This window comes from Populus nigra, chromosome 5 (genome assembly GCF_951802175.1).
Source record: "Populus nigra chromosome 5, ddPopNigr1.1, whole genome shotgun sequence".
Taxonomy (NCBI): Eukaryota; Viridiplantae; Streptophyta; class Magnoliopsida; order Malpighiales; family Salicaceae; genus Populus; species Populus nigra.
Genome location: NC_084856.1, coordinates 13,140,595 through 13,151,178, shown reverse-complemented (window position 1 = coordinate 13,151,178; position 10,584 = coordinate 13,140,595). Strand labels below are relative to the sequence as shown.

The following is a 10,584-nucleotide window of genomic DNA, read 5'->3' as shown; positions in this document are numbered from 1 at the left end:
TTCTGATTTGAATTAATAGCCACATCACAAGTCACTGCTACCCCCTGAATCTTTAAAAACAAACAAAGAATAGAATGATTTTCGTTATAGGCTCATTGAAGAATAGTAAGACATCAACCATTAAAGAAGAGGTAGTTGTAGGTTTCTCCTTGTCATAGTTGCAATCACATATATTTATTCATGTTGTATTTGATGTTAAAGGCATGTCATCACCACCAACCTTGCTAAGGACGATATTCAACATTATAATTATAATACGCTTCACAAAAATAATGGCTTGTGGTTGTTATTAGTCATTACACTAACAGTAACAACCTGCTTATAAAATTGATATTTTGATAGTTTTTATATTTGAAGTTCATATTTTCATGTTTTTTTTAATATAGCTATAAAATGCTCATATGACTTTTACTTACCTAAGTGTTATTATTATGTATAGTGTTATCTTAACCATGATGAAAGGTAATTGGTAAATTTGGATGTGGACATGTTTAGGTTTAGGGTAAGTTGTCCATACACTAGCAAGTGAAGAGTTTTGGTGTATATGGAGATATAATCACACAAATGAAAATGGAGCTTGAGAAATTTCAACTGATTTCTTAAGCTATCATTTCATATAGTTGTGATCGGACAAAGAAAGCTAACTTTGTACTAATTGTATCCTTTATGGAAACATTTGGGTAAACTTTACCATTCCCTTGATGTCATGCAGTATTGAAGAAGAATGACGATCTAATATAAGAAAATAAAAGGCAACTAGTAATGGAGCGTCAACTTGTTTATGTTTTAATTGCTTGCTTCTTGCCCACAACTAAGAAGAAATGAGGAGCACAAATAGAATTGAGCAGTAGCTTTTTTAATCTCAGGCCCTGCTTGCTTACTTTCTGTCACCAATAAAGTAAGAAAAAATGAGTGCAAATGCTCTCAAACTTTTCCACATTAACACCAATAACCAACAATTAACAAAAGAACAACTTATAGAACGAATGAGAGCATCACACATAACACACACACACACACACACACACACACACACACACAGAGCACAGATTCCTCCACATAAACATTTGGATAAACTTCAGCATTCCTTTCATGTCATAAATTAAACTAAAATAAAAAAAATTACTAAAGGGCATCAGTATTTCATTATGCCTTATGAGAGGTTTCATGGTGGATTCGCAAAATGAAATCACTTGTTTTTAGTTCCAAATTATTTTTTTTAACTTTTATCCTTCAATTTATTTTTATTTTTATTTGGTCTTTTAACGTTGTGTTTTTTAGAAATGATCATGCTGATTTGTTTTTATGCCTGCATACGGGGGTCTCACAATGTCAAAGAGATATTATGTTGCTTGATTAATGCTCGGTTCGAAAGAATAAAATTTATTTTTTTATTTATTTATAAGAATTACAGCTTTGGGGATCGAATTTAAATATTAAACAAATATGGAGCCTTTTTTGTTTGCTAACCATAAAGGCAATATTTGCATGGTCAAGGGAAATTTCTTATTTTTCTTGTCACTCAATGTTTTATATGTATAATTTGATCCTTTCACCTTGATTTTTTTTTTTCAACTTGATAGTTTGTTTTAATTGCCTAGAATGAGGTTATCGCAATGTCAAAGCAAAATTCCAATGCTTGATTGATGTTTGATTTGGAAAACTAAAATAAAATTATGTTTATGTCAAACAATTAGGAGTTAAGGGATCAAAATAGAAACCCAAATAAATATAATGGACTAGTGTAAATGAGCACGATAACTTTGCTAGTGCAGGTTGTTTATGCGCTAGCATGTGGAAGTTTTATGGCGTGCTCTAAATATTGTGTGTGCAGGGGCTTCTAGTGGCAGAATACGATTCTTTTGTTGTTGTGTTGGATTCCCCTAGCGAAATCTTTTAGATGAGTAACGCTGGTACAAGATGCAAATGTGTGGCGGCCCTTTTTTTTCCTTCTCCTTTCTTTTTTCTCTCTTCTTCTTGGAATTCACGTTGTTTTGCAAAATATAAAAGGTGTCCTACCATTTTTATTTTTTTTTCAAATCTGGTACTCATTCTTTTTTTTTCTTTTGAATCTTTTTTTATTGATTTTTTTTTAATTTCATCCCTTAACAATTGGTTTCATTTTTTTCTTTAAATTTAATCCTACTTTTTTTTATTTCTATTTATTTTGTTTTAAATCTGTTTTTTATTCAATTTCATCCATTAGCATTAGATTTATTGAGAATTTAACTTTATAATTTTTTCAGTCTTACCTTCAATGAGGTAATTTCAATCTCTTGATCTGGGTCACGGATTTGGATGATTAGCCAATGTTGATTTTGATCTTTTTTTAGGTTTTTATAAAAAAAATGATTTTTTTTCAATATTATCTTCGACAATAAATTGGTTGGTGATTGGACTTCATGATCTTTTTTAATTTCCTTTCTAAGAAGGTATATTGATCTAATATATTGGGTCGCTGGCTTAGTAGGTTAAGTTGATTCAAGTCTTTTTTTTCATTGCTATGTTAAAAAATGAATTTTTTTCTATTTTTTTCCTTAACATTTGATTGATTTGAGAATTGAGATTTATAGTTTTATTTAATTTTGCTTTTTACAAGATTATCCAAGTTTCATAATTAGATCATAAATTTGGTGAACTAACTCAAGTGAACTCGAGTCTTTTTTTTTTTTAGAATCAATTTTTATTTTCAATTTTACCTTTTAATATTTAGAATTAAACTTCAATTGTTTTTTTTCATTTTTCTTTTTTTGTAAAGCTACCACATTCTCATTTATAATATCAGTAGGCCCTTTTTTTCAGTTAACCATTGTCTTTTTTTTTTAACTCAGTTTACTTACTTTCATTGCTTATTTTTTATTATATTATTAAATTTTTTTATTATATTATTAAATTAATTGAGTTTATTAAATCAATCACTAAGAATAAAAAAAAAATTCCGTTCTTCAAAAACACTTGTATCTCATATTCATCCTTTTTTACGTCAGTGGAAATTTGAGCCACCCCACAGCAGCGCAAACCACCAGTATAGTAAAATCCTACAAACGTTCAAAAGTCACAGCATTGTCTACATGATAAATCATAAAAACATACATGTTTACAAACGTTGTTTCCAGCCAAACAAAGCACGGGGTGTCACCAGGGAGAAAAAAGAAAACGCACTGACAATAATATGCCACGAATAGATCACCATGGAGCAAGAACCTGCTCCTGGAACTTGAGGTCATAGCCTTCAGCTTTCGACTTGAGCCTTTCAACATTAGCACCATACCTTTCATAGGCTTCCTTCAATTCCACAAGCTTTGCTTCAAGACTTTTTATCTCATCTTCTGTTAGCACTCGTTCGAATCTAGCTTCTAGATACCTCCTTGTTTTTGTGGCACCTTCTGAATCGAAGGCAAGGCTCAAAAGCCGGCTTAGCCTGGCACGTAAAAATCCAACATTCATGCCAAAAAGCTCAGAAGCCTTCAAAGCCTTGTCCCAAGTAGCAAATTTATCTCGTGAGGTGGTAAGAGTACAAGCTCTCATTGCATCTGCAATATTAACAGTTTCTGAAATGATTCCAGCAATCAGCTTAAAATTAACTCCCTTGATAAGATTGTCATGAAGAAATGCGTTCTGATTGCAGCAGAGTTTGTAGTACTTATTCCGAATGTCTTCTGAAAGTTCCGAATCTAAAACTAACCCATCAACCAGAATGTTGAAATCCTCAAAGCTTTTGATGTCTTTAAAATGAACAGCAGGCAACGATAACTTGGAACCTTCTAGAACTTCTGAACCAACCTCTTCACTATCATTTTCAGATTGCTCGGCGGGTTGGCCAGCTTGCGGGACTGACAGTCTCAGTTGGCTAGACTTCTTATTCTTCTTTTGGACAACAGCTTGTGGAAGAGACCTGGGACGCTTCCTCTTAGAACTTTTACAAGCAGCGGTCTTCATTTCAGCACTATCTATTTTTATCAAGTTTGACACCCAGTAGCAACAAAGAAATATTAGAAATACCATACACAGCACACCAAAAATTGCAAGACAGAGACATTAACCAACTTGCCTGCAACATTTTGTTTAATTTGAGCATCCAAATTCAGCAGACATAGAGCACCATCCACTTCCGTCAAATCATTAGCCCTTATTATGTACACCTGCATCAAGAAATCAGATACTTAAATCAGATACTTCAATAGAATCAGTAGGCAAGGAATGGCACCAAACACATTAGGAAAGTGTTAACTTCTATTTTTCACAGAAGTTACATATTCTCTAAAGGTATCTTTTATGTATTGTAGGTGGATAGGCACTTTGTATTATACTTTTAAAAGGTTTCTCAAATGTGCATTCAAATAATTGACTGGCTTCACAAGAGGTAGGACTTCAAATAACAAAGTGTGTCAGACATTTTACATAGACCGCAGATGATGTAACATGCACTAAATGATCCTGGGAAAGCAGTAAGGAGTTAATTTTGCCCCATTTATCATGTTGTTCAGGATCCAGTCCCAAAAGGATTATTGGTCATTTCTCCTGGCACTCTCTTGTCAAATCCAATATGATGTAGAGTTATTTCCATAATTCAGCCATCATTGGACAGAATTCCTAGTTTCCAAACAGGAATCATCCTGCCACCAACCAAACGGAAGATAATGAATAATTTCCAGCAAGTTCTAAAACATTTTCTACATTAATGAGCACAAGAGCCATGCACATTACATTAAAAGCAGTCATTTCTAAGTTTTTGCATAACATTGCAGAAGTGCTGAAAGAAAAGGTCAGTTTATGAATGTGACAATCAATTCAAACCATCACCTTAAGAGTGCAAGACCCAGTTAATTGAAAGACTAATGCATCCCCCTCAAACAATTGGTGAGCAACACAGAATTGTCTCCAACCAGCACTCAAGCCTGTCTTATATGCGATGTATTTCATCTTGAATTCCTTCCCACATTCATCTTGCAAAGTCACAGTAGTATCCACAGATGGCAAGTGTGCTCTACAGAATGTTCCAGGAAGCCCCTGTTATGCAAAAATATCCAAGTAACAGCATATATGAACTGTGTTTTGTGAGGTTATAATTATAAACCAACTCAAGCTCATGCAATTCCATTGCTCTTACCATCCAAAAACAACTAGCAACATGTGATCTGACCAAAGATTTCACAAAGCTAGGGAATGCCGGTTCTAGATTGGATTGAACCTCTTCTGCCCGAATCATAGCAGATGACTTACCATCTCCAACAGTGGTCGATCTTTCAACCGGAGCCTTATTCTGCCTACAACTTCAGCAAAAGCAGGGAGAAAATGATCACAAGTTAGATTTTCAAAAGCCAAACAGCTAAGACTGGAACACATAATAGGCATAGTGGCTTCCTCACTGACCAGATACACTTCCCTGCATGACCTGATATCACCTGTTCAAGAATTTATTACAGTTCCTGTTAGTATAAAACCGAAACAGCAACATATATCAATATCTAATTATGGTCCTCGTGAACTGAGTGGGATTTTGAGAGGAAAAATTTACAGACAATGCTGCATATAAGCAATTTTAAGTGCTCTCAAGAGTATAAACAGCACTCTTGATGCTGCAAGCCCAAGAGTTTATCAATGCCCCACATACATCTTGAGGAGCAATGCCATTGATACCCTCATTATATTAGAGAACTAAAGGCATCTAGATTAATTTTGGAAGACAAAATCAGAATGACATAAAACATACCACAGGAAAGGTTAGAAAACACAAGGAAAACCATCTCATGCATTTCAGAAAATTGAGACATTGGCAAGAAACAAAGTCTAAAAATTCAGTTGCGCCCGAGTTATATCAGGGACGGAAAGTCCCAGATGCATAGAAATGTGTACGGGTCCAATTAATTTACAAATGAAGCTTAGTTGATTAAATTCAGTTCAGTAGATGCTAGATGGGTAAATAGTTTTGGAAAAAGCATCAAGATAAAACTAATATTTTACGGGTAGTAAATCAGCTTGCTACATAATGGCACCGGTCTTGTGCATAGAGTGGTTTAAACTTTATACTTGCAAAGGAAATGGAAAACAAAAAGGAAAAACTCTGTCCCCCAATCTTTTCCAACAAGAAAGGGCTTATACATCCATGCTCATAAAATCAGACTAGAGAATACGGCACTAAGCATCGGAGCAATGCCGTGATAGCAAACAATAGAAATGGTCCATTGTTAACAGGATAGTTTCGTCTAAACCTACACAATATTGTAACTCCTGCGCATGTCAGGCATTACTCACAGCTTTTGGCATTGGATGGAAAAAAATACCGAAGCAACAACAGGAAAGAAGAGATATTCTTACAAACTTGAGTTTCGGATCCGAATATCTTCTCTTAATCTTAAGATGCTTTTCAGTAGCCTCCATCGGACTCTTCTGTTTACCCTGCCAACATTTAAAAACCTAATCACCTTTTTTTAAAAAAAAAATCGGAACACATTAATTACTGCTGCAATAAAAAAGAAACAGGTAGAAAAAAACGAGATCTGAAGTGTCCAGAGGAGCTAGTTTCTGGAAATCTCGTAAGAAACCAAGGAGGTTAAGATAAGCAGCAAGAGAGAGAGGGAGAGGGAGAGGTACGTCTTTGACAGATTTGAGCTGCTCTTTATTAAACAGCAGCGGTTTAATGAAATCAGTTTCTTCTACCTCCTTCTTCACTCTTCCGCTCATAGTTCCTTCCTCGCCGGAATTTCTGAATCACCACCACAGGAAACCACAACCCTGTCCTGCCCTGTCCTGTCCTGGAATTCAATGTTGCTTATTGCTACAACATTGTTTTTGTAAGCGTTGGGTTGGGACGACTTGGTAATCCGATTGGAGAAGGTGCAAAACGACTGCTTACCTGTTCTAATGAAGGTCGTTTTGGCTGGCTCTTCTTATCACGTGCCGTATTTGTGTGCGCCTGTCCTGCACCATTGCTGTTTTTTTCTTTTCATGAGTTTTTTTTTTTTAAAAAAAAAAACTATTCCTACCGGACATGAAATAGGATTTTAAAAGAGAAATTAAATGCATAATCATGCCAGAATCGGATTACATGTTATCTATTGAGCCTGCTGCTCAGAGAGAGTATTAAAACTAGGCCTGGACTAATAATATTAATATGATTTTTATTTTTTTTTATCAACAAGCCTGACAAATTAGACGAAAGTACGTATTTTTCTAATTTCTCAAAAGTCACTGCCGCTACATTGCTTTTGAAGCCATGAACGATGAAAACCCACCCACTACCGAGCTACTACAAAAAAATTAAAAAAAAGAAAATTACCCTTTTATCCTGTAATTTAGCCTAAATATGTTTTAGACTAAAGAGCACTTACAATATTAATAAATTTAATTATTTAAAAATTTATTATTATTTTTTATTCAATAATTAAAGAGCACTTACAATATTAATATTACAACTTTACCATCAAATTAATATTATAATTTTACTAATTCTGTTTTTTTAAAAAAAAAACCAAAACTGTATTTCATCAAATACAAACTTTGTATGCAATCACACATGATTCTCCTCGAGATTCGAAAAGTGAATCTAAGAAATTCAAGAAACAAGCAAAAGAGTTAGACAATTCAGATAATTGCATCAAAGGGGATAGATAGTTTAGATAAGGAATTCAACCAACTGATTCCATGGAACCTACTTCATATAGAGATATTCTACACCCTTTACCAAGTTCATGACTTTTCATTACAAGTCAACTTATGCCGTGTAGAAAAAATAAGAAGAAAATAAAAGCTTGCCAAAAAGTAAATTCTCTCATAGTATCAAATACCAGATCATAGGGCTATCACACTAAATTTGCAATTTGTGGAACTCTCTCCCTCAATCACATGCAATAATTTGTGGCTAAAAAATATTTACAACTACGACTTCAATTTATGGGCACTTCAATGCAATCATGAATTCATGATAGTAGTTAGGGGTATTCATTTTCGGTTCAGTTCGATTTTTATCAAAAAAAAATAATCAAAACGAATTTTTTTAAAAAAAAACCAAAACCAGTTCAAACCGACCGGTTTCGGTTCGGTTCGGTTTTTTAGAACAAAAACCGATTCAAACCGGTTTGGCTTGGTTTTTTCGGTTTGGCTCGGTTTTTTTTTATTTTTTCGGTTCGGATTTGGTTTTTTCAAAATTTTAATCGGTTTTTTTTCACGGTTCGGTTTTTTTGATTTTTTTTCTGATTTTCTCGGTTTAATCGATTTATCGGTTTTTTTGAGCACCCCTAATAGTAGTAGACTCATCGACATTTCCATCTTCGATGCTAAAAAAATAAAATTGACATTACAATACAAGGCTAAGGCTTTGTGCCCGTTTGGCACTGCAGCAGCGATAATGACAGAAAGCAAATACTGAATTAAAGTGTTTGGTTAATACAAACCACACTTTTTTTACATGGATCCCACTTAAAAACTGAGGTTGAACCTCAGTTTATGATAAGTAATTTTTATTTGTTTCTCCTTCTCTTATGCATAGAGAGTGAGCTCTCCGCTATTCACTCAAGTGAACAGTGAAGATTGTCCCTACTGTTCCGACCGGACTAAGTCTGGTTCAAAACTAAAAATACATTGAACTGGGTCCGATTAAGTAAAATAAAAAAAATTTATTTTATTTTTTTATTTTTAATTGTATTTTATTCAAAAAAACTAGTGTTTCACATTATTCAATGACACTACATAAATTAGAAGGAGATCGCTTGATGACGTAATATTTGTAGAATTTGATCGCAATCCCAATTTTATTCCTGATGATATTTTACCTAATGTTGTTGCACGCTTACGAAACCAATAAAATTATAGTCCTTGTCAGATGTATTTCATACGTGATGGAATTGTAGATAGTTTAATGGAACAATAAAAAATATTTTATATTAAGTATTATTCATTTCATGATATGATACCAATAGTTAAATTTACAATATTTAAATTAAAAATCATCAATATTAATATATTTTTAAAAAATTATTTTATAACCTCAATTTGAAAAGCATTCTTAACCAAATACATTAAACTACTTTTTATTCAACCTTAATTTCAACTACAGTTTTAACCAAACATATATAAATATCAAATCAACCTCAAGTAAAAGTACTTTTTATAAAATAATTTTTTTAAAATGACAATAGTTACCACAATACCAAACACATTTTGTTAATAAGAAAGATTAAGAAATTAAGATTTTGGGAAAAAATGAGCGGTTTAAATTAAAATTAAAGGCTATTTCCATCTCCTCAAAACTGAACAAACAACATAATTGATAATAGGACATCTATCTACAGCCCTTCATTATCTATCTTAAAATTACATACCTGCGTGGTTTTCCTTTTATCTAAACCATTTCCATTTGATGTCAGGAAATAAAGAAGTCGATGAGAAACAACAATTTTTAGGCTTGATTTAGGGTTTGAAACTCATCTCCATTTGAAAGAGAAAGAAATTTTGGAATGCGAGATTCCAGCTCTCAGTATCTACAACCTCACTGAAACATGAATCCATGTGAGAAATCGATGTTGGAATATTTAGAATGTTAGAATGTCCTCGCACACCTGCTAGACCTGACTCCAAGACAGTCTGGACTTGATGCTGCTCAGAAGCTGGATGGTGGATTTGCAAATTAAGGACTTAAATGGGAAATAATTTTATGAATTTATGAGATATTTGGAAATATGGGAAGATAGGCTTGATTTAAGATGGTGAATATTCAGTACAAGAGATTTTGGGACCTGATATTTTTAGATCTCTTTGCTTAGTGGCTTATGGCTTAATTTGTTGGTAGAGGTTTATGGATCGATGGGCATCATTTTGTTTGTAGTAGGCATAATTTGAAAAATCTTACTAGGAAAAACAAATTGGCATGGAAAACTAATAGAAGGACTAGGTTGCAAAACAAATATAAAATTACAGGGATTTAGCATAATGTTTTCTGAAGGTTTTTCTCTACTGCAATGGACTGAGGTTCGGTACAAGTTATTCATGTTAGGGCATCTCCAATGCTCAAGCTAAAACAAAATCCAAAAGGAAAAAAATTAATTTGGCTTATCATCTTTTATTTTGCATGCTCATAGACAAAATCTTTTAACAACTTTTTTTCAAACTTATTACTATGTTTATAGTTATTATTTCACTGAGTGTGTTTTCGTTCTTTAGTATGCAAAATTACATTAAAAATAATTGGGAACGCGGTACAAACCGTGTTCCTAAAAAAATTACTTTTTTTTGTTAAAATTTAATATGATTTGTATGTTTTGGATCGTTTTGATGTACTGATATCAAAAATAATTTTTAAAAAATAAAAAAATATTATTGACATCCATCTCAGCGCGAAAAGTTATTTGAAAAATAACAACTACCATACTGCTAAACATATCATATGTTACTATATTGCAGTACCTCTTTCATTTTCTACTCTTAATTGAATAGTTGCTAAAAATAGATTAATGGGTTTAATGCAATCAGAAACATAACCTTCTTTTTTTTTCTTCTTAAATACTCATGTGCGTGCTTTTATATGTTTAACAAGTGTAGCAAATAAAGCAATGGAAGGTTGTCAAAGTCAAGATAAAATCTAGGAAA

At 33.0% G+C, this 10,584-nt stretch overlaps 2 protein-coding genes across 5 annotated transcripts; both read right to left on the bottom strand.

Annotated features, from left to right (window-relative positions):
• Positions 1–2,941: 2,941 nt before the first annotated feature.
• Positions 2,942–3,981, bottom strand: LOC133695291 (B3 domain-containing protein Os01g0234100-like). Its single transcript, XM_062117212.1, has one exon. The coding sequence runs from the start codon at positions 3,937–3,939 to the stop codon at positions 3,187–3,189; it is 753 nt and encodes a 250-aa protein (XP_061973196.1). The 5' UTR covers positions 3,940–3,981; the 3' UTR covers positions 2,942–3,186.
• Position 3,982: 1 nt separating this feature from the next.
• On the bottom strand, positions 3,983–6,912 carry LOC133695292 (B3 domain-containing protein At3g19184-like). 4 transcript variants are annotated; one of them, XM_062117216.1, is made up of 6 exons: positions 6,661–6,912; positions 6,319–6,399; positions 5,374–5,405; positions 5,111–5,267; positions 4,804–5,010; positions 3,983–4,142 (listed from the first exon to the last, which is right to left on the bottom strand). In XM_062117216.1, exons 1-6 carry the CDS (start codon positions 6,682–6,684, stop codon positions 3,993–3,995), a joined length of 651 nt encoding a protein of 216 aa, XP_061973200.1. In that variant the 5' UTR covers positions 6,685–6,912; the 3' UTR covers positions 3,983–3,992. The 4 variants fall into 4 exon arrangements, with proteins under 4 accessions (XP_061973200.1, XP_061973198.1, XP_061973199.1 ...); XM_062117214.1 differs by having other exon boundaries at positions 6,595–6,910; XM_062117215.1 differs by having other exon boundaries at positions 5,111–5,273; positions 6,661–6,910.
• Between the last annotated feature and the right edge of the window lie 3,672 nt (positions 6,913–10,584).